General features: G+C 35.2%; 5 protein-coding genes and 2 long non-coding RNA genes across 8 annotated transcripts in view; 4 read left to right on the top strand and 3 right to left on the bottom strand.

Moving 5' to 3' along the window:
* Positions 1 to 2227, bottom strand: part of LOC104825393 (autophagy-related protein 13b) — a 3657-nt gene extending 1430 nt beyond the window's left edge. Inside the window, 3 exon segments of the mRNA XM_010557718.1 lie at positions 33 to 848; positions 850 to 1292; positions 1932 to 2227. Coding sequence (XP_010556020.1) covers positions 33 to 848; positions 850 to 1226 — 1193 coding nt within the window. The 5' untranslated portion in view covers positions 1227 to 1292; positions 1932 to 2227.
* Positions 2228 to 2433: 206 nt separating this feature from the next.
* Positions 2434 to 3044, top strand: LOC104825392. Its single transcript, XR_773622.1, has 2 exons — positions 2434 to 2652; positions 2924 to 3044. It is a non-coding gene; the product is annotated as an uncharacterized LOC104825392 (long non-coding RNA).
* Positions 3045 to 5987: 2943 nt separating this feature from the next.
* LOC104825388 (RING-H2 finger protein ATL75-like) lies at positions 5988 to 7774 on the top strand. Its single transcript, XM_010557715.1, has one exon. It carries the CDS (start codon positions 6868 to 6870, stop codon positions 7552 to 7554), a length of 687 nt encoding a protein of 228 aa, XP_010556017.1. The 5' UTR covers positions 5988 to 6867; the 3' UTR covers positions 7555 to 7774.
* A 3461-nt stretch (positions 7775 to 11235) lies between these two features.
* On the bottom strand, positions 11236 to 16038 carry LOC104825390. The gene is made up of 2 exons (XR_773619.2): positions 15983 to 16038; positions 11236 to 12858 (listed from the first exon to the last, which is right to left on the bottom strand). It is a non-coding gene; the product is annotated as an uncharacterized LOC104825390 (long non-coding RNA).
* LOC104825389 (RING-H2 finger protein ATL78) lies at positions 13048 to 13965 on the top strand. The gene has a single exon (XM_010557716.2). The coding sequence runs from the start codon at positions 13131 to 13133 to the stop codon at positions 13797 to 13799; it is 669 nt and encodes a 222-aa protein (XP_010556018.1). The 5' UTR covers positions 13048 to 13130; the 3' UTR covers positions 13800 to 13965.
* Positions 16039 to 16132: 94 nt separating the features above from the next.
* LOC104825391 lies at positions 16133 to 18064 on the top strand. Of its 2 annotated transcripts, none has more exons than XM_019203960.1 (3): positions 16133 to 16216; positions 17087 to 17349; positions 17893 to 18064. In XM_019203960.1, the coding sequence occupies exons 2-3, from the start codon at positions 17091 to 17093 to the stop codon at positions 17925 to 17927; spliced, it is 294 nt and encodes a 97-aa protein (XP_019059505.1). In that variant the 5' UTR covers positions 16133 to 16216; positions 17087 to 17090; the 3' UTR covers positions 17928 to 18064. The 2 variants fall into 2 exon arrangements, with proteins under 2 accessions (XP_019059505.1, XP_010556019.1); XM_010557717.2 differs by lacking the exon at positions 16133 to 16216 and adding an exon at positions 16301 to 16431.
* Positions 18065 to 20410: 2346 nt separating this feature from the next.
* Positions 20411 to 22984, bottom strand: part of LOC104825387 — a 2627-nt gene continuing 53 nt past the window's right edge. Inside the window, exons 2-4 of the mRNA XM_010557714.1 lie at positions 22738 to 22984; positions 22593 to 22639; positions 20411 to 20700 (exon numbers count right to left, since the gene is read on the bottom strand). Of these exons, the coding sequence (XP_010556016.1) occupies positions 20566 to 20700; positions 22593 to 22639; positions 22738 to 22948 (393 nt within the window). The 5' untranslated portion in view covers positions 22949 to 22984 and the 3' untranslated portion in view covers positions 20411 to 20565. The remainder of the gene's footprint in view (positions 20701 to 22592; positions 22640 to 22737) is intronic.

The raw sequence follows: 22984 nt of genomic DNA, 5'->3' as shown, positions 1-22984 counted from the left end.
ATCTCAATACCGTTAGTTCTCTTATAGCAGGAATCCTGACAGGAGCGCTTTCAGCACGTGTGATACCTCTTGGCAGGTGACTCCCCGGGATATGTATAGGCGCTGAAGGGGAAGACGAAGAGGAAAAATCCGGGCAAGGAGTATAATCATCGTTGAAGCTGTCCTTCCTATGGCCAGTGGGTATTTCAGATGGATGGGGAGGCAAGCAACCGGCAGGTAAGGTACGACGGTAAGAAGGATCTGAAACCAATGCATGTGAATCTGAATGTGTCGGCGATGGTGAGAAAGAAACTGAAGGAGGAGAAGCCTTGTACTGATCGAAACTCCAACTATGGCGCCGTAAAAAGGGTAAAGATGAAGGTGAACCATGTGAAAGAGGAAGCGAGGGAAACCTCTTTAATGGGTCAGCCAAGGGACTTCCCACATAGTCCTGGATAAATGTCGGAGACATAGGTGTTGCCGGCTCATAACTGACATCTGAGAGAGAACGGTATAACACCGACAAGCAAAGTCTACCGCAAGAAGTATCCACTGGGGTGAAAGCAAACTTCTGCATTTCAGCCTCTTCCCTACGAGTAAATGGTTCAACTATTGAAGGAACCCTAGGGACAAGCTTAAACTTGCATATTTGCCCCGAAGAATTGAGATCACGAAAGATTTTATAAGCGGGTAGTAGCCTAACCATTGTAAACAACGATCTAAGCAGCAGAATTGCTTTCTTGTACATTAATTGCAACTTATTGTTGCTTGACCTCCTGCTACTGGCACCACATTCCCTAAGCTTCCTATTATCGTACTGCACTATCCATCTCTCTATGATCTTCTCGTTCTTGCTTTCACACCCCAAATTCTTTCCCCGAGAAATTCCTCATAAGCTCCTGTTTACCCGACAAGTTAATTGGGTCGATATCAAGTGGCCTCTGCACCAAAACCACATCAACCACCAAAGGATCGAGATTGCTCTGGCGCCAGATATCAAAATTCTCTAGCGCTGCAGGACATTCCCTGAGAGCTAGATTGAACCATTTATCCCGAGGCCTCACACTCGAGGATGAGGAAGAGGATGAAGATGGGGACAATACCATCTGCTCACCACTGAAGTTCCTTGATGACATATAAGGAGTTCTTGATTCAAGAATTATGTGAAGACTTTTCGCAAAGAACTCTGTTATGATTTGCTCTGCTTTAGCGCCTTCTGAGTGATTACTGTTATATGAAGACGACATCTTTTTCCTTGTACCAGAGAACTCGTCAGGGGAAACTTGAAATCGCAGATCACCGGAACTCACTCGCTACAAAACAAACAAAAGTTCGTCTGATATAAAAAACGATTCCTGGGGGGAAATACTCGAAGTCGCAGAGCTTATTGTGAACTTACTGAATCAGCAATACGATAGATTTCACAGAATTTCTAGCAAACCCCAGGTTTGAAGAAGATAAAGAAAATCCAGTATTCAAGCAATTTGAACCATAGCCTCAAAATCATCATCTGACTGATAATACATAATAGATTGGTCAAACCCAGAGAAGATAGAACAGATTATCACAAGGTAACAAAAGAACATTAGTGAAAGAGCTCATCATCATCATCATCACCATCATCATCATCATCATCATCATCATCATCACCTCACGAAAATCACTTGTTAGTATTCAAAAAACGATCCAAATGGAAATAATATGAATTCAGAGAGCTGATTCTGACCATACTGAATCAGCATAAGATCAAGTTCACAGAATTTCAAGTAAAACCCAAGTCTCGGAAAGAGAAACATAACAAAACCCAGAATTCAAATGAGTTCAAAGCAGAAAACAGAACCATCATCAACTAATAATACAGTGCTCGATGATCAAAACCTAAAATTAAAACAAATTATGAAATAACAAACCAACAGTAATCAACGAGAGAAAAAAAAAACCAGCATCATCACCTCACAAATCGGCACGGCCTCGCTTGTTAGGGAGTTTAAGCTTGTAGTCCACTTCGGATTTTGTGTAATTTAAATTTGAACTTTTTCCTTTCGAATTTCGTCCCGAAAATATTCAAAGAACCCTAACTGGAACCCGAAAAAAAAGGAGAAGAAGAAGAAGAATCGAATTTCCGTAGAGATAAGTAAGAGGACTAAAACAACTTCATCAGAGGACGAACTTGGACCGAATCGTGGAGCGACTGATTCGAGCTTTTTCTCTGCCACCAGAAACCTTCCGGGAAAACTTCAAGATTACACCTCTCCTGTTGTCGCATGTCTATCATCGATACACCTCAAAAATATAAGTAATTATCAAATTACAAATTTACCCTTAAAAAATCTAAAAAAGTCTTTTCTATCCTTAATGAAAGTCAGTCACGCATAGGTTAAAATTTTGAGAAAGGCACCGAAATAAAAAGAAGAAAGAGGGAGTTAGGGTTTTTTAGAATCAGTTTTCGAAAATCAAAAGACATATAAAGGTGTTGAGAGAGAAACGAAACTTTGAGTGCGAAATCGAGCAAAATGAAGCGAACCTAGCGAGATGGAGCGAAGAAACCCAGAATCAAGAGGAATCTTCATCTTCGTCGGGTGAAAAGGTCCAAATCGGAGCGACACATCTCGGTCGACCGGAAAAACAAATCCGCGGAAGAAAATGACAGAAGGTTCTTCTCCTCATGTTGATGTGAGTATTTTGGATGATTTTTTTTTTCGAATGTAAGTATTTTGGATGAGTTTTTTTTCGAATTCGTTCAGATTATCTGAAAAATTGCGAAATATTTTGTGCGTATATTAATTAGTCTTATTCGCAACTTATAATTACAAAGTTGTCATCTTTGAGATAGTAGTAGATGCCACTAAATATTATAGAAGTGTATGTGAAGTGAATTAGTCGTAATAATATTGAATATGTATACCAGTCGCTAATGCAACTGAATACATTTGTTTTATTGCAGAGCGAGATGGAGAATCCAGCGAAACCAAAATCTGAATCCAGTTTGTGCATAAAAAAACTAAGCACAAGGAGTTGTATATGCTACAAAAAACAAGTTGTAAATAAAGAGTAATAATTGTAACAATTGTCACCATATTAATTGAAAAAATCACGTAGACAAATTAGAACGAATATATTTAAAATTTTGAAAAGTGTGTCTATCCAAGAAAAAAAAGAAGATGAAATCGAAATTAATTTAAAAAGTCATGTGGACAAATTAAAACGAAAATATTTTCAATATATATATATATTTTTAAATTCAAATATAAAAAGGGTATTTTAGATATTTTATGTATAAGGTTATTTAAGTCATTTTACCTAAAATGTGGTGTAGAATCTGATAAAAAAAATATTTTAGATTTTGAGGGGTGTATCGATGAAAGTAGTGCGACGCATAAGGGTATTGCTGAAGTTTACCCAAACCTTTACTCGCTCTCGGAGACCTTTAAAATTGCCATTCACCTTTATTTCCTTCGAAGAGTCGAAGACAATATCTTCTTCGTTTCTCGTTATTGATATTAATAATAATATTCTAGTTTTCAAAATTTAAGTTTTAAATTAAAAAAATCATCATACAGCTGTTAATTTTAAATAAAAAGAAACTTCAGTTATTATATAACTTATATAAAAATAATCTTTTACTTTTAAAATAGTTATAAAAAATCATTAAATATTAATTTTAATAAAAAAAAATTATCGACTATTTAAATTTTTTGAAAAATATTGTAATAATAAAATCTATAAATTTTAAAAAAAATATTAATTTTATTAAAAAAACTCTTATTCTACATATAAAAAAAATTCAATTTGTATAACTGTTTGCGTGATGAACCTCTCATTTCACAAATATATCATAGGTATATTTAATGTATATGTTATTTTTTTACTATTACTCATGTCGAAATAATTTATTTCATGGACCTACAAAGTACTTTTAGTTATAAACTTAAGTTATAAGAGGATTAAAATAAATATACAGTAATAATGTTAGTGAATATAATTTTCTGTATTTTTTTTTGTTTTGGTAATTCCATGTTCTAAGAGGTTTGCCTGTTTCAGGCTAATTGGGTTTATAGAAGCCCATTTTCCTCTACAAGAGCATTCGCTTGTTTTTGGGCCTTTTCACAGCCCATTGCAAGAAACCATGTAACCTTTTTTTTTCACGACATGAAAACGTGTGCATGGAAAAAAAACATAACCATTCAACTTCTATATAAACTTTCCATTTAATTCGAATTTTATTTTCTTAATTTTTTTTGTGTATAATTTTCCTTAAAAATATTTAGCCTCTAAATTATTTTTGTTTTTGAATTTTATCTGATTTATTTTTATATTTTGTTAGTTCATTAATTTGGTTTGAGAAAAAAAAACGTAATTATTTTAGATAGAATATATATATATATATTAACACATCTGACAATAAAAATAGCATCCTCGTATATAATGGTAATCGAAAAAGTACATAAAAGATGATTTAGATGTTAAACATATCTTATAATATTACCATAAATCATGAATAAATAACTGAATTAGCTAATAAATAAGTAAAAGGAGGGGGAACAAAACAAGCATCCCCCACTTATTTACTTTTGGTGGGTTAGTCTATATATTTAATGATATCTATCTCCAAATCTCTATCCAAACAGTCATATATATATATACACATTTATTCTTTCATGTATAAAAACTAGTTTATAGAACCCCCTTTTTATTATCTAAAAGGCGGGCATATTAAATTATCGAAATATGACGTGTTACAATCTAGGGAAATCAAATTGATTTTACAATTTCTATAATAGATGTAGGGTTTACCATTTTGGATTTCTCTGAAACTTTTTATTTGTATAATAACATATACTGATTATTCGGATTTAAAAAAAAATAGTAACCAAAAAGAGAATCGAAATATCAAATTGTAAATAAATGTAATAAAATATTGTGATGGACAACTTACCTTCCGACAAAATCTAAATTCAAGAATTCAAATCCAACAATCTTGAAAGCTATATTATAAATGATGTAACGAGCTATTATAAATAGCAATACCGTTAGTTCTCTTATACTTGTGTTTTTTATTTCATGAAATTTATGTAGACGGTTATACATATATATATATATATATACACACATAAATTATCAAACTAATACATGCTTTAAAGCAACTAAACAAAACATGGGACTATTAATTGAGGTTAGGAGTGATTTTCATGGAGGGAGAGATAAGGTAAAAGGCTGTTGATGGAGCCAAAGATGCCAAAAGAAGACCAAAGTCACTTTCATTTTTTTGGTATTTGCCAAAAGTAAATAAATAAATATATAACAAAAATACAATAGGTCCACATGCATGAAGACTCTGGTGTTGTTCAGATTCTCTAATAGATTTTTGCATATATTACCCGTAAAGAGGAAAATAATGAGTTGGGTGAATGATTGCAATTAAAAAAAGAATAAATTATCTGATCTCATAATTCTGTATTTATCATTATTAACCATTAATCTGTTTGTGGTTCTTTTTTTTATTGTAAATTTAAAGAGTTTTAGAGGCAAAATCATTCTTGGAAACTGAGAAAAGATGCAACTAATTGAAGTTCACAATTTTTTTTTTTACTTTTGAGCCTTTTTCCTTCTATGATAGTCACGAGATAGGTCATTTTGCCTCCCATAGAAAAAAATGGAAAAAAACGTCATTTTCAAGTATTAATATTACGGGCGCGGCCTTCTTTAGAGTATAGAAAATGAAATTGAATGGGAATGACTAATATAATATAAAAATATATTGAATATAATTCTCTACTTAAGCTACTGGAATTATAATAAAAGACGTAAACTAAAAGCAAAACAAAAAAAATACTTCGTTTTCAGAAATTGAATTAAATCCAAACAAAATTTGAATCCAATCTAAAACCGACATAAAACCCAATAGATATAAATTCTTTTTAAAACAAACACAAAGTAAAATCAAAATTGAACCGAAATTCAAAACGCCTAACCTTAATACCATACCATTTACAATATTCATGATTTAATCATATGTTTACTTTTGACACTTGCATATCTTATGTGTATGTCTCAACAAAGACTACTTCAAAATCATAATAATTGATAGTTTTGGTCAATTTGTTATAACCAAAAGCTACTAATGTTTGAGATCTAAAACCAATATACAATCAATCATTATTTTGCTTATAGAGTCACAACACAACAAAACAATTCATAGTCATAGCAGAAATTACAAGAAACAAAGTTGGGGACTTCCCGAAATCATATTTTGATAAAAAGGTGTAACTTTTTTGGACTGTTTTTCTTTTTTCATATAGGAAGTGGCGGATTATTATAAAAAAAGGCGGTGAATTATATTAGCCACACAAACAAACACACATAAAAAGGAGAGAAGAAAGAAGCATATAAATATTTGTCATGCACCAAATCTTATGCAAACATTAAAAATAGAAGAAGATGAAGATAGAAACGGAATCTCTGAGAAAATAAAATCATACAACAGAAAATTCAATAAAGTCCTGGCTTATCAACACAACGAGCATATGACAAAAAAAGGGACCCACAAATAAAGAATATAAAACAAATATCAAAATTCTTTCCATGGACATGTATGTAAATATGTAATGGTATTAGTGTCCCTACCCAGCATTTTCTAGTTGGAAGAGATATGGTCAGTGGCAAAGATCTGCACTTGGGCACATGAAATGGATAAGCCCATTCCTGGTCCCAGTCTCAAATCCCCATTATTTTCTTTTTATTTTTATTTTATTTTCCCAAAACAACAATTTGTAATCTTTATCTGTATCAAACTATATATATATATATATAGCAGAGCACACAGAGACTCAAGAATTCTCCAAACCAAAGCAAATAAGCAAAAGAAACCCAAAGCAAAAGCCTTCAGAAATGTCTGAAACTCACTTACCTTCATCTAATGTCTTCCAAGAAGACAACCTGAGCGGTTTTGTCTCAAGAAAGCTGCTTCTCCACAACCCATTTAACCCGAACCCTCAACAATCCCTCCTTGAACTCACGCCGTCTCCTCCTGAAACCGAAAGCAACAACCTCAGTGGAAATGCTCTCATGCTTCTCTCGGTCCTCATCTGTGGCATCATATGCTCATTAGGGTTGCATTACATCATTCGTTGCGCGTTGAGACGGTCTTCGAGTTTCATGATCTCGGATCCCATTTCAACTTCAAGTCCTTCGACATCAAACACAGGGATCAAGCAGAAAGTTCTCAGGATGTTTCCGGTGGTCAGTTACTCACCTGAGATGAATCTCTCCGGGCTCGGAGACGAGTGTGCGATATGTTTGTCAGATTTTGTCAATGGAGAACATCTTAGGCTGCTACCCAAGTGCAACCATGGATTCCACGTCCGCTGCATTGACAAGTGGCTTAAGCTGCATTTGTCTTGTCCAAAATGCAGACACTCTCTGGTTGAGACATGCCAAAAGATCTTAGGAGACTGCAACCAAACTGATCATCAGGAATCGGCGCCAACAACAATCACACCACCTGAAAACATGATTGTTAATATTGCTCCTCTGGAGCCTGAAGGAAGGATGAACTCTTACAGAGGAAGCAGCTAAAAAGAAAGTGTTGCCCAGGAATTTAGATTAGAGTTGTTGCTCCATCAAGATTGGAGATTTTTCAGTCTCAAACACAATTTCATGTCCCTAGCCGTAGGAGGATTCTAAAACCAAGAATCATGGATACCCGAGAAAATTATTTGTTGTTCCTTGTTACTTTCCTCGAAGAAAAAAAACACAAGTGTACATAGACAATGCATCTTACCTTTCACAAGTATCTCATAATTTCATCATACTTCTATTCTTCAAAGTTTTCAAATGGAATGTGAATTTCAGTATTACAGGCTTAAACCCAAGGTTCACCTAGAATCGACATCATCGCATACCGAGAATCGAAACCATTGGATACTTGTCATACAACAGTACTATCCATATTAATATGTCACAATCAGCAAGTAGAACCTACCACTGCTTTTGAAACATTGGGGAAAAAGTCAAAGATACCTGATAGCATTGACTGATGAGCCGAGAGCAAGTTGGTAAGAAGGTGCTTTCTCCAGTCCAATGATGTATAAAGATTTGAGATCTTGTGCAAGTTCATGCACTAACTATGGTTGCATTTGAAGTTACTGTATACAACGAGGTAGTTGAAACCGCGAGCAATGCCCAAAGAGGTTGTCTTTGGTCGCTCAGTGTTTCATCAAAGAGCTCCAATTAAATATTACCCGGAATGAGTTTAATCCAGTACTTGTTCACTTAGAGGACCTTGACATGAAGACTAGGGACGATGAAAAACTAGTACTGTTGATTATGTTACTATCTAGTTTCTATAAACACTTGGAGCATATCCTACTCCATGGCAATCATAAACCCTCTTCATGTGGCAATTAAGTAGTTTCTTGATTAGTGATCATCAGCCTCACCCACACACAAAAAGCAAATAGGATAGTGTTAATGTGGTTAATGCCAATGATGTTAATGATTCATAAACAGAGTTAAAAGATTCGTCCTCCAGGGGGCATCACATTCCTCGTACAGGACAACACCAATCCATGAAGGGAACTGAGTTTTGTTGCCCAATGGTCATAAGATGGTAGACTTGATTTATGGGAACATACAATCTCTCAACATGTAGGTCAGAAATTCTTCGCCATTTCTTGCGTCTACGAAAGAAAACAATGCATAGATAATGGTTGTAAAAAGGCGACATGGCAATGGCCTATAACAAAGATTAGATTAATTCAAAGATGTATATCACGGCACTTCCAAAAGTAGTCTGATAAGGACTGCTTGTTCCATTGGCATTCAAGAATAGCAAGGTTAATTTCTTAGTTACATGACAAACCCGCCGATTACTCAATTGGTTGGGTTCAGGGTCGGAGGAATGATGTTTCTAGAACATTTATCGCTGTAGACGAAGTTCCAAGGAGGATCTTCCTCTATCATGCTTGCTTTCACACACTCAATTTTGCAACTGAGAGTACAAATCTAGTGCACGTACATGGGGTACTGTGATAAACAGAAATGAGAGAGATCTATGCTAAAAGATCAAATCTACGTGGTGCTGTGTCCTGGTAATACAAAAGACTAAACGATAACATAAACAAAAGCGCAAATAGCCAACCTTAATAGCCTTTTCACAGCTTCTTTCAATATCTAATTCGAAATCCGGGATAACAAAGTCATTACGATGTTGTCCGAAACCAGCTCGACAGGCTGGAGTCCATAAACCATAGGATTACATTACTAAATACATGATAGTTAAGAGCCACATGTTGAACCTAGTTTTCAGCATGTCACAAATAGATCCTGAGATCTTGCAGCTCAAAAGCAAACAGAGATCTCATAAACAAAGGGGTCCAAAATAAGATCCTAAGTACTTCTGATTGGATGTGATTTAAAGTGCTAAGAAGAATTATTGTTTTACTAGAGGGGCGAGTAAGAGCATAGTATTGAGGGTGTACACTGAAGAGAAAAGCAATTGGTTTATCACTGAAGAATGTGATTAACAGGCAGTAATATCCACATGAATCCTATGGTATCAGACTCTATCTAGTCTAATCTAATCTAATCCCAGCAGAAGAAGTTGAACTAAATTTTGCATTTTAAACTTATCCAAAGCCTCGACTGTAATAGCAAATGGTCAGCGGTTGAACTAAAATTGCCCAACTAGAACTGTTCTGACTAGAGTCAAAGACTGGATCGGTTCTTGGATGTCGGCTGACAACTGCATCTGAGTACCACAGTTACTGTAAAAGGAACAAACTAATGTTGTATTGTATAAATATTATATAAACTTTTTTCCCTAACCACACAATGAAAAAATTAAAGAAAAATAAACGCACTTAATCTTTCTATGGTTAACATTATAACAATGCTGTGTAGATACAGAAGCACTACGGGCACAAAGGGACATCCAATGGGAGCTATGGGGGATAATGTTTAAAATTACTAGCTTAGTGCTTTATGCAAAGTCTTCTTGTTGGAACAAAAAAAAAAAAAAAACTTCAATCATATCTCACTTTTTTGGAAAAAATATTAAATAAATTAGCAGAAAAACGATTCGACAATGTGCTCAATAAAAAAGGGGGGAACTATTTGTCGGTATACTGTTGTAGGGGAAAAGAGCTGGAGACAATAGGCTGTGCCAATTCATTCAAGCACATAACTAAGTTCTCTGCATAACCAGGAAAAAAAACCCTGATGCATTAGTAGGGAAGACCAACAAATATTAGGGGTGGGCCTTTTAACATGAGATCCGCGGGTATCCGAATTTAACTATTCACGAGATAATGAGATTGATGTCGGGTTTTATAAGAAAAGAAATCCAAGTTTAGGGTTCGGATTTTGGTATTTTGTGACGGGTTATCTAGCAGGTACCCGACTAATTTATACATTTATAAAAATATCCTTATTTTTATATTTATTTGCCAAAATATTGTGTATTTTATTTGAAAATTTAGTTGATGATTTGTTGATTTTTGTAAATTCAGTTTCAAATTTATATATTTTGGATGATGTTAGATCAATTTTGTATGATTTTGACATGAAATATTTTTATCATTCGATTATATAGGACCTATTTCAAATTTTTTGATTTAATATTAACATGTTCGAGTTTTGCGGGTATTTGATATTGTGTCACGGTATCCGAATCGCAGGTACCCAAATCTCGTGAGACTGAGTGCGAAACATTACCGTCCAATAACCCGACGAGATTGAGACTGAAACTGGGTACCCTAAAAAATCCGGGTACCCACCGCGCCTAGCCCTAACAAATATTCCACTTATACATTCAGCAAGATTCATCATTTTGACACAAACAATTCAGATAAACCAATAACGAGATTTGAGTATTAAAACTAAATTGGTAATCAGACAAAGAATACGATACACAGAAAGCTCTGTATTTCCAATATCTAGCTCAAGAACTGTAACTCTTGTCATAGCTCTTAAACACATTGGATGAGGACAAATCATTTCCACATGATAAATGCATCCATCAAAGATCTTAGGTGGGCGTTTCTAAGGATTTCCTACTCTCACCTAATCGACTTATTTCACATGCAGTGATTATAACTTATAAGGGTCATTATAGAAAGATTTATATTCCTTTTACTGACCTGTTTGGTAACAATTTCAAAGTAAATTTCGTCTAGGCTCCTTGACTTTGACAGATGTTTCTCACTCGCATCTCTTCACATATTAATCATGAAAGGAATAATCAAAACCCAAGGGGACAACAGAAATCAAGATTTCCAATAAAAGAATACACGCGCATCAGATGTTATGCCTTTTTATGAAAAAAGAGAGTATTATAGCATATAACCTAGGTGCTCTAGCCAACAATTTGCTATGATACCAAATAAAATAGATAAAACTTATATTTTGTCCTCCTAACTTCATCAGTCACCATGAACCTTATCATTCCTCCTGCAAATGTAGGCATGAACATAAATCCAATCAAGAAAAGAAAAGTCTACCACTTTGGCCAAAGGGATAAAAAAAACAGACCACTTCTTGTTCTTACCAGTTAAATGGCACCTAGTGGCACAAGCAAAAGAAACAACAAAACCATTTTGAATTAGCCTACCGCTAATATATAATTTTTCAGAATGAGACCGATACGAAGGGATAAAAAAGAGGAATACCCTGCTTTACAATCTCAACTTTACACCCCCTACACATAATCTCTCCGAAGCCAATTCTATAATAACCATTTTTCACATCTAATAAATATCCTGTTAATGATCAATACAATATATTCTTTGGTATTTCCTTTCAAAGAATCTCACTTTAATTTAGAGCCACAAGAAAAACGTTTGATACTAGATTCACGTAGATTTCCCTATGCAATTTGCAAGCAATAAAAGATGATATCGCGTAAAGCAAACAAAAGAAGGGTTTTTCTCTTGGGACCGGTAACTTTAGCTATGATTTTTAAAACAGATGCATGTGAAGAAAAAGAGAGCAAAACTATTCAGGAAAAGGCGCAGTAGCTGGACACTATGCTATGGGAGTGATATTTATTGGATAATGATTGCACGGAGGTGTGCCCTTTTGGGCTGCTCGACGGACAATTTCTGTTCCCTAAACATAAGAGGGAATTAATTAATGGAGTATCATCCGTACGCCTCCATTTCAGGGTCCAAATAAGGGGCGATGAATAGATTTAATACAATCAAATGTCAACCCCCAAAGGGATACGAAAATTTCCCACGGTAAGATGCAAAATCAAGAAAGCTCCTTTCCTACCAAAAACACTTCCTACGAGGCAAAACAATGTCACAGAAGCTCCTATCAAGCAAAAATCCCTTGATATTGCTGAGTATAACTAATCAAGAAGCCCAAAAGGATATCCATACAGGTTGTTTTCATGGCTAAACACCAATAGTTTAGCGTCATCTGAATCATTAGGTCTAGAATTTGAGTTCCAAGTCCAACAGGATGTGAGCAATTCCTATCCACATAATTACTCCTTGTTCAAATAACAGAAAATCATATTGATGAAAAAGTCTCTATGGATGACTTTCATTTCATGGTCTCAATCTAAGTGCAATAGCTTAAAGCCTTAAACTGAGTCTGATTCAAGAAAGCTTCATATTTGCATAGCTTTTCCACACGGACAAAATCTTCGAAAGGGAAATAGAGATCCTAATGTCTAAGAAGGAGGAGAAAGACGCCATTAGAATGAGCCAAGACAAGCGATTGTATTATCTGAAAGCTACATCAAAGATTAGGAAGGTTCATGGCTGCTGCAGCTAAAAGCTTATGGGTCCCTGGGAGCAATTCTGGGAGATTTGATTTGTTAAAGCCAAACACCACGTGGCATTGCCACTGCAGCAAATGGTGTGATGGGTCCATCTTGATAAGAAAGCACACAAAAATTGTACAAGTTCAGTGGAGAATCCATACAAATGCAAACACTTGAATAAAAATAAGACACTAAAAGACCATACTATGGGCTTAATCTCTCAAGCATATTCCTCCAACCATAAATCAGAAAAATCAAATAAAAAATTATTTCCCTATAAATCTCAGAAAGCTAAATTCAAACCTTTACCTTTGCTCTATATATATCACCTCCCACAAAAACCTAAGAGATCTATCTGTCTAGCTCTTGAAACTAGATTAACATGTCTACTTCCACCTCTGCTTCCACTACTCAACAAGCTCTGCTCTTCCAAGATATCATTGGAAGTTCTTACCCAAGAAGATTACTACTCCAAACACTTTATCAGCCCCCAACCTCAGCACCACCGTCTCCTGTAAACGCTCATGAAGCATATACAGGTGATAACAGCTTTGATGCCAATGTTGTTATGGTCCTATCAGTTCTCTTATGTGCCCTAGTTTGTTCACTCGGATTGAATTCCATCATAAAATGTGCATTGAGGTGCTCCAATTTAGTATCATCTGAAGCTAGTGGCAACCAGGCAGTTCGCTTGGCCAACACAGGAGTCAAACGAAAAGCCTTGAAGAGTTTCCAGACAGTAAATTACTCTACTGAATTGAAACTGCCTGGCCTAGACACTGAGTGCGCAATATGTCTGTCGGAATTCGCACCACGGGAGCGAGTGAAGCTATTGCCTAAGTGCAATCATGGATTCCATGTCCGGTGTATAGACAAATGGCTCGGCTCACACTCATCCTGTCCGACGTGCAGGCACTGCCTCATCGAGACTTGCCAAAAGATAGCAGGCTGTAGCCAGGCTAGCTCATCAGAATCTTCTCAACCACCACAAGACAGCATTGTGCAAATAACACCACTAGAACCAGAAAGGTTGATACATGGTTTTAGGTGAATTAGTTAGCAGATTAATAGAATTTATGTTTCTAAACCCTACATAGATGCACAGCTACTTATTCACAATTAGTCAAGGTCGCAAGCGGTCTATTGTCCAGAACAAGAATAGCATTTCCCATGTAAAGTTGTAAAGTTTATAAATTGTTGCTTTCTTCGTTCTTTAACTACTAAATGTTTTCACAATTTACAGTCTAACTGGTAGAAAACAAAACAATAATTTTAAAGACACACAAGAACTCATACTCACGTGAGCAAACAAAATTATAAACAATTCAAAATTCCATGCAGAGGAAGCTGAAAATGCAAATCACTGAATATCAACCAGTTCAGTGGGGGCGGCCAATAAGCTTGGTCAACTAAAAAGCAACCATCTCAGTATTAAGAATATCATGTTCTTCCACTACCCTCCCATTTTATACAATTATCATAAATGTGAATACAATATAATATGAAGGAAATTGAAAACCCTTCTTGTTTCTTTTCCAGGATTGAAAGTTTATTCCAGAAAATTATCATACATGATAATTGATCGTCCAAAAAATTGGAAACCCTTCTTGTTTCTTTTCCAGGATTGAAAATTTAGTCCAATTTAGCCATAAATCGTGATGATGATCACAGCAAACGAAAATGTGACAACACGAAGCCTCAAAGAAACAAACGGTCATGACCCCACAAATTTTGAAAGCTGGATTACTATAATCCACCAAAATGAGAATGAACCTTAGATTGAGAGAGATATAAGTAACAGCTTGGAGAAGATACTCTCACCAACAAATGGCATAAAGCGAGATGGGATCTGAGCATGAATCCACCATATAGTCAAATCAAATTATACTAAAAAGTGGTGGTTTTCAATAAATACCAATCACACGAAACAAATGAAAAAAGGAGACCACTAACAAAGATAATCCAACAACAGCATTCGCGCTCTCAATAAATAAACTCATTTTTAACTGCATTATTGCAGTCCAAGTGACCCATGAACATCATTAACTCTAGAATTCCACTGAGGAAGCAGTAACATTTTATTCCACAACGGCAGCAAAAGAGACAGCCTTGGAGTATTTGAGAGACGTGATTAATTAGAAGAAGAGAGGATAAATTAGAAACATGGTTTCGCCCAATGCCCTATATCTCATAGGTCCACATTGAAGCCAACTTATATTGTCACCAAGAGAGAGAGAGATGGGATCAAAGACTTAAAATGATAAGCACAAGTAACACAGGAACACACCAAGGGATAGTTGGATTTTTGACACAAAGCATCTGCCGAATAGAAATGAAGGAAATCATCAAGCAAACTCCAACATCAGAACACTACAAAAAATCATCACTACATGGGATGAATGCGTATTCTTATCTGACATCAACTAAGATAATCCAAAAGCAGTATTAGTGCTGTCAGTTACCAAGATCACCCCTTAACTGTATTGTTGTAGTTGAAAGGAAACGGTCCATGAATAAGTGAAATCAATAATTAACACTGAAATCCACTTGGGGGCAGTAATGGTAACAGTAATCCCACAAAATATGTACTTTTTATCCCACACGGCTGCTAAAGTGACAGCCTTTGAGTATTCAAGAGACATGACTAATAAGACGGAGAAAGGGCAAACTAAAACACGGTTTCATATAATGCCCTACATCTGTTAGGTCCACAATTCTGAAGCCAACTTATCTAGTCAACAAGAAAGAGACAGGCATCATAGATTTACACGATGAGCATAATTGACACAGAGCATCAAACGAATATCTTCGAAGGAAATCGTCAAACAGGCCCCAAAATATTTCCGCCTTTGGAACCTAAAAACCTAATCATCCATATTTTTGGATGCATTGCTATCTAAAATTTCACACAAACATCCGTTTCTTTTCATTTTCAGTACCCTTATCCATCCCTCACCTCAATGGCCTATTTTATACGCTCATGCATCGGAAAATATGCTTTATATACGAATTGCACAAATTTCCTGAGCATGAAATCACTTTTAAGGAGGAAAAAAGTACCAGAAATGTTCCGATTCTGCACAATGCAATTTCTAAAAACCCTAGAAACCAGCCGAAGATATCTCGCATCGAGCAAAGAAATCTGAATTGGGATTACATAAGCAAAAAATAGAAACGATTTCGTACGAGATTCAAACAAATTGCGCGAAATGGGAAAGATTCGAAATCTCTTACCTCTCCTTCTCGGTGAAGATCTGAAGTCCTCTTCTCTTGGCGCCAACAATTCCAAAAATACTCCCAGGTTCCCATGTCTAATCAATCCATGTCAAGAGAGCAAAACGCTGCGTTTTGACCGCGATGACTCAAATACCCTTATGTTTTGGCAGAATTACAGGGAGAAGCCAAACGCATCAAATTCTGAGTTCTCCCTCTCACAACCTATCGTCCGCTCCACTCCGCCGCCGCATGGTACCCTCTCCATCTCTCTCTCTCTCTCTCCGGTTACGTTTTGATTTTGTGTTTTTGGTCATGGGTGATCCACGTTGTTAATTTGTTTCGCGCTGGAATCTCTGATTTGACGGTTCATCCTTGTGAATGTGATCTGGGTTTTGTTACACTTCCTCAACACAAATTATATCGAATTTGAAACTTGCCTTGGAGTTTTTTTTTTGAGACATGGATCTGTAAGTTTTGCTTTCTGGACCTGGCTTTTTCCTTGTTCTCTGCTTTTGTGAGTTTAGAAGATTGATTTCTGTTCCGCCTTCCAGGTGTTTAGAATATTAGAATTCTGACTAATATTCACTTCATAATAGCGGTTCTGCTGAATTTCGGATGATAGTTTACTTTTCCATGGATTCCATCATCTTGTTCTGATAGTTTGCACTTGGGTTTTGCTTTTTCATGGGTGCCATTTTGCAGTGTGGAAGGAACCCACTTGCATAATACAGTGTAGTGATCATAAACTGATGCAGCATAAGATTAGTGACAAAAAAAAAGTTATGTATTTATTTAGAATCAAAATTTCAACTTTTGCTGAGGAATTGAGAACGTTTTCCTGGGCTATTGTGTTTCTTCTGTCTCATTTTGTCTCTTATGTACTTACAATCTCAGGTTATTGGTTCTTGAGTTGCTTTGTAGACTACTATGGCTTTGTTTGGGGTTAATTGTTCCTATTAGAGCTTTAATATGCCGTAGGGAGAGAGAAACTCAAACTGTATTGAATGAGTCCTGATTTTCTGTATGCTAATCCACAAATCAAGCCATAGAAGAATCAATATTTCTCAATATTTTCAGTTTGGGTTCTCATTTGAACTTTCTCCATTGTTGATTGTTGTGTAGAACAATGGGTAGCGAAGGGCCTAGAGACCCATTCAAAGGAGTTGATTGGAAGGCTGTTGGAACAGAGCTGCAAAAGGACCCAAGCGCCGGTGCAAAACCCATCGTGAAAAAACGGCTTCCAAAGAAGATTAGGCAAATTCCCGACTATTATTTCCTCCCACGAAGGTCTTGGCCTTCTGCCATTGCTTTCTATGGATCCTGCATCCTCGGCGGCATCGGTGCTGGAATGCTTGTTGAGGTTTGGATCAACAAGAAAGTCAAGGGTAATTTCCCGATTCTCATTTCATTCCATCTTTTTGTTTTAGCGCTCATAACATCATAGCTAGAAACTTATGATCGAGGTAATCTGCAAGGAAAGCATTCTGACATTGATTTCAGCTTTTAGGATCTGTGTTGATATTTCATTATTCGGATCTCGGATACACAAGCACCCGTATATGGGACACTGATCTGTAAACCGTGGAGGTTGCTGATTATTATCGTATTTTTCTCTTTTCGGGGCTAAAGCCAAACGCTGGTAATAGTGAAAACTCACAGTCACAGAAGCTTGAGCACTTTACTTGCTCTGTGTTTGAACTCAAAAAACACAAGAGAACTAGGAGAATCCATACATGTCAATGATCATACAAACTGCTCTTGTTTGTTTCTTGGAATATGAACATTGTTGTACACTTGTATGTGTGTTTATATAGATGTAGTTGTGCTAATGAGTGGTTTGAAATATGAACATTGTCGTATGCTTGTTCGTGTGTTATAAATGACTAATGAGTGTTTTTATTTTTTGTTTTTTTGCGTGGATGTTTCAGAGGATGGAGGAGTCATATGGGAGTTTGACAAGTGAAGTTATCTTTTACATTAGCTTTGAACTCAATGTGACAGAAGAGTAGGAGATTTTGTCTCCTAGTGGACGCAGTGTAATGTCATCTGAACTATGGATAATAGCCATTACGGTTTGAGAGCATGTAAAATTTAAGCTAATCAAACCAAATGATATATAATTATATGTCTGAATTGAATATGAATTTATTTTTAAATCAAATTTATTTTAACTGAATTTTAAAATAATTTTCGCCTGTAATGCCCGAAAGTTTTCTCTTATGAACTTTCGTGTTCTTCCTCCGAAACAATTTCGAATGTAGCCGTTTCGTTTTGTCCGTAATGCTCTATAATCTATGTTTTCCCACTCTTTTGCTATCGTTTATGAATAGATATCCATTTAAATATCACACACAAACAATCAAGAGGTAAAATACATGTCTGAGGTCCAGAGATGCATCTAGTAAAAAGTTTCTTGTAAATAATTTTAATACTTACAAGATGGTCTATTCTAAATTGTTCATAAAGCAATTTTATGAACTATAAAGGATTTTCAGTAAATTTGCACAACACAAAATGAAAATGGATGGTGATGGTTTCGTCCATTGTTGATAAACTTCCACCGATTTAGAAGAATGTTAAGCGTTACCTTAAACATAAAAAAGAAGAGATTACTCTTGAAGAATTGGGATTGCATCTTCGGTCGAGACATCGACTAAGTTTTCTTACCATCTTGGTTAAATCGTCCACTCAGGTAGTGTTCGAGATATTAAAGATAAAAAGAAAAAAGAGTCGTGTAAAGAGGAGAACAAATCCGAAAAAAAATAAAAAAACAGTGATCTGATTCTCACCGCGATTTGAGAAAAGATAAATCCAAGCAAGATTGTTAAAAGGACAATGTGCTTGATGTTTATCCTTAGACTCTTCTTTTTCAACTTCAAAACTTAGACTTATTCAGAATCCGTATAGACCGATATATTCCTATGATTAATAAGGTTTAGGCCCTAACTCCACCACAAAAGCTAGCTTAAGAGTGGAGGTTTGACCCTTACTTATATATTGGCTCAAATCTCTCTCATTTTCCAATGTGGGACACTTATCAATACCGCCCCCTTTAGGCAGCGACGTCCACGACGTTGGGGCAAATCTGGTCGTTGGCGGCTTCTTGGTCGATGGCGGCTTCTCGATCACTGGCGGCTTCTCGGTTCATCCCCGACCGTTCCTCTCCTGATCGTTCATCTCCTGACCGTTCCTCTCCCGACCATCCCACAACCACCGAGTCGACCGCATGTCCGCAGGAGAACGGCCCGTCAAAGGCCCACCGGAAAGTAGAGAGTTAGGCTCTGATACCAATTAATAAGGTTTAGGCCCTAACTCCACTACAAAAGCTAGCTTAAGAGTGGAGGTTTGATCCTTACTTATATATTGACCCAAATCCCTCTCATTTTCCAATGTGGGACACTTATGAGAACCTAATAAATATGTATGAGAAACGTGTTTGATAGATAATTCGATATCATTTTCGAGGGTTTGACAAGTGAAGTTATCTTTTACATTAGCTTTGAACTCAATGTGGCAGAAATATGAGCAGGAGATTTTGTCTCCTAGTGGACGCAGTGTATATCATCTAAACTATGGATAAATAGTCATTATGGTTTGAGAGCATGTAAAATTTAAGCTAATCAAACCCAATGATATATAATTATATGTCTGAATTGAATATGGATTTCTTTTTAAATCAAATTTATTTGAACTGAATTTTAAAATAATGAAAAAAAAATAATAAATATCAAAATATAGTTTCGTCCGTAATGTTTGAAAGTTTTGTCTCTTCCAAACTTTCGTGTTCTTCTTCGAAACAATTTCGAATGTAATTGTTTCATCCGTAATGTCCTAAAATCCATGTTTTTTCACTTTTTTGCTGTTGTTGATGAATAGATACGTATTTGAACATAAAAAACACAAACAATCAAAAGGAAAATTATATTTCCGAGGCATCACAAACAATCAAAAGAAAAATTACATTTCCGAGGATGCCTCTGGTGAAAAGTTTTTTGAATTTTAATACTTACAAGATGGTTGATTCAAAATCGGTTATATCAACCAAAATCGGTTATAAAGTAATTCTATAAATTGCAAAGGATCTTTCAGTAAATTTGTACAACACAAATGAAAATGGATAGTGATAATTTCGTCCATTCTTGACAGATTCTCACAGACTTGGAAGAATGTTAAGCGTTCCTCTAAACATAAAAAGAAAGAAGGAAGAGATTACTCTTAAAAAATTTGAAACGTGTCTTCGGTCGAAATATCGACTGAGTTTTCTTACCATCTTGGTTGAATTTTGCACTCAAGTAGTATTCGAGATGTTAAGGGCAAAAACTAAAAGAGAACAGTGCAGAAGGGAAATTAAATATGAAAAAATAAAGAAAGAGAAAAAAAATGAAAAAACATCATTTTTAGCATATGTTTTTTTTTTAAAAGATGATTATTTTATAAGAAGAAACATAGGGGAAACATCACTTTCCAAACGAAAATGTCAACACATAGCTTCTCAACTGCAAAGTGAAAATACCAAGAATATTTTGATAATTATACGTGGGTGTTTGAATCTATAAACAAAAAACAAAATAAAAATATATAGAGAAATTACAAGTTAAGAATCATTTGTTGGATTTGAGCCAATCAAGGATGCTTTTCTCTGACTGGGTGAGCTCTTCTTCCCTCTTTCCTTTTATAGATCCTTCTACGAACTCAAAGTAGTCTTTGTAATTCCTTTTGTAGTAACTCTCCAGCCTCTGCTCCAATCAAAACAAATAAATGAAAATATGAACCTTTTTTTTATATCAAAACATTATTAGAAGTTTATAGAAAATGTATAATAAAGCTGAATTTGCGTTATCGACAATATCATATTTGACGTATTAAATATACGGCTTTTTAAGAGATAATCCATTGATGCAAGAATTATTTTTCAAAAGCTTGTTATGAAAAACAAATTATATATATAATTAAACATTGGTATGGAATGAAAATACGCCCATATAATGTGGGTCATGTTAAAAGTAAAAGAGTAAATAAGATGAAAAATAGAAAAATATTCTGATCAAATATCAGATCAGAAGAGTGATGTAATATGTAGTGTTTCTTTAATTATATTACAAGTCTTTGTACATGTGTAGTTATAGGATAGGCTTAGTAGACGAGCTCCTTCACTATGAAGGAACATATATCATTGGACATTTAGTGATTATACGTCAAATATTAGTTAGACCGACTCTTTAAAAATGAAAAACTTCTGTAGGATAGAAAAACCATGATAAAAAAAGACTAAATTCTTATAAACACCCTCTTCAATCACTATATATAATGCTTTTTTATAAACCTCGAAAATAACGCATACCGGTATACGGAATGTGCTTTCTAAATGTCGAAATAGAGAATATATGTGATATACCGGATATCGAAAAAGCGGAGAGTGATCACGAGCGGTTGTGGCAGATTTCTAGGTAGGAGAGATAGGGGGACGAATCGAATGCACCGTAATGAGAAGTATCTGAAGGCTATTTAGGTATGAAACTCTATACCAGTCTCTCATTTTAAGACTATTCCAAAGTAAGTATATTTAATTTTGAAGTTCTCTCGAGATAGATAACCGACAACGTAGATGAATTTTGTTCGTATGAGTAGTTAAATCTATTCTTTTAAATTATTTTTTACTATATAATTTCATACCTACACATCACTCGAATCTCTTTTATTTCGGTGCGTTTGATTCATACCTGTGTCTTTCCTACCTATAAGTATAACAGAAACCGCTCCTTATTTGTGTCATTTCGCACAGACGATTACTCTCTATCTTAATTGATACCCGGGATGTCATATATAATTTGCTAAATTGGTTCCGATTTTAAAATATTATTCACATAATTTTCTATAATAAAATCAATCAAAACGAATTAAAAATTAAATTGTATATAAAAATAATCGAACAAATCAAATGATTTTTTTTAGAAAATGATTATTTTTAACACACAAAAGTGAATCCAAACCAAATTCTAAATAAACTGAAAACCGATACAATACCCAATAGTATAAACCCAAATAGGAACACAAACGTAATAAAAACCTAAATATAAGTGTAACCCAAAATTGGCAAAATATTCAATCATATTTTATTCTCAGTACGATGCAAATTGGCATTATATCAAAAATACCCTTAATTTACGATTTCTACTTCAAGGCCTATCCTGGTCACATGTGACCAATGTGACCGAAATATAGTATGGTCACATTTTGATTTTTATCGATTATAACGTTAAATTTATGGTGATCACACTAATTCATTATGTTCATACCTTGTATATCTTACTAATCATTTGATTAAAACATCATAAATTTAACGTTATTAACAATGTGATCAATATGTGACCACACTATATTTCGGTCACATTGATCACATGGTCACAAGGGTAGGGCTTGAAGTAGATATAACAAATTAAATGTATTTTTGATAATGCCCCATGCAAATTAAAGGTAGAATTGAAGACAACTATTGAAATGTAAGTCAAACACAAAGAAAACTTTCATAAAAGAAACATTAATTAATTGTTTCCTTTTCATATATATATATATATATATATATATATATATATATATATATTATACATAAATAAAATGAGTTAGGTACCTCTTTGTCATTCTTGGCTTTGTTCTCATCAGACTTCTTCAGATATTCTACAAAACAACCACACAATTGAATTGAACAACACACTTAAGAACAATAAAAATAAAAGAGAAAGAAAACGCGATTGCGTTGGCGACGTTATACATACTTTGGAGGAGCTGGTCGCGTGCGTTAACGGCTGCGAGAAACGAAGAAGAGAGGAGGAAATTCCGCCTTTGCGGTCCAAAATCCGCGTTTGCGTTTGCGGTTACCGAACCAGCTTTGGAATCGTTTCTACGAACGGCTTGAACGTTGGAAGAAGCGTATTTGTTCACTGTCACAGTTAAGGCCATCAAGATGCTTTGCCTCATGGAACTCATTTCCTCACCATTTACTCTCTCTCTCTCTCTCTCTCT

Source organism: Tarenaya hassleriana, unplaced genomic scaffold (assembly GCF_000463585.1).
Source record: "Tarenaya hassleriana unplaced genomic scaffold, ASM46358v1 Cleome45, whole genome shotgun sequence".
Lineage (NCBI taxonomy): Eukaryota > Viridiplantae > Streptophyta > Magnoliopsida > Brassicales > Cleomaceae > Tarenaya > Tarenaya hassleriana.
The sequence above is the reverse complement of the archived record's forward strand: the minus strand, read 5'-3'. Positions and strand labels throughout refer to the sequence as shown.

Coding starts and splice junctions, on each gene's coding strand:
- LOC104825389 (XM_010557716.2), top strand. CDS start 13,131: ATGTCTACTTCCACCTCTGCTTCCACTACTCAACAAGCTCTGCTCTTC.
- LOC104825388 (XM_010557715.1), top strand. CDS start 6,868: ATGTCTGAAACTCACTTACCTTCATCTAATGTCTTCCAAGAAGACAAC.
- LOC104825391 (XM_010557717.2), top strand. Junction 17,350..17,892: donor GATCAACAAGAAAGTCAAGG/GTAATTTCCCGA, acceptor TGGATGTTTCAG/AGGATGGAGGAGTCATATGG.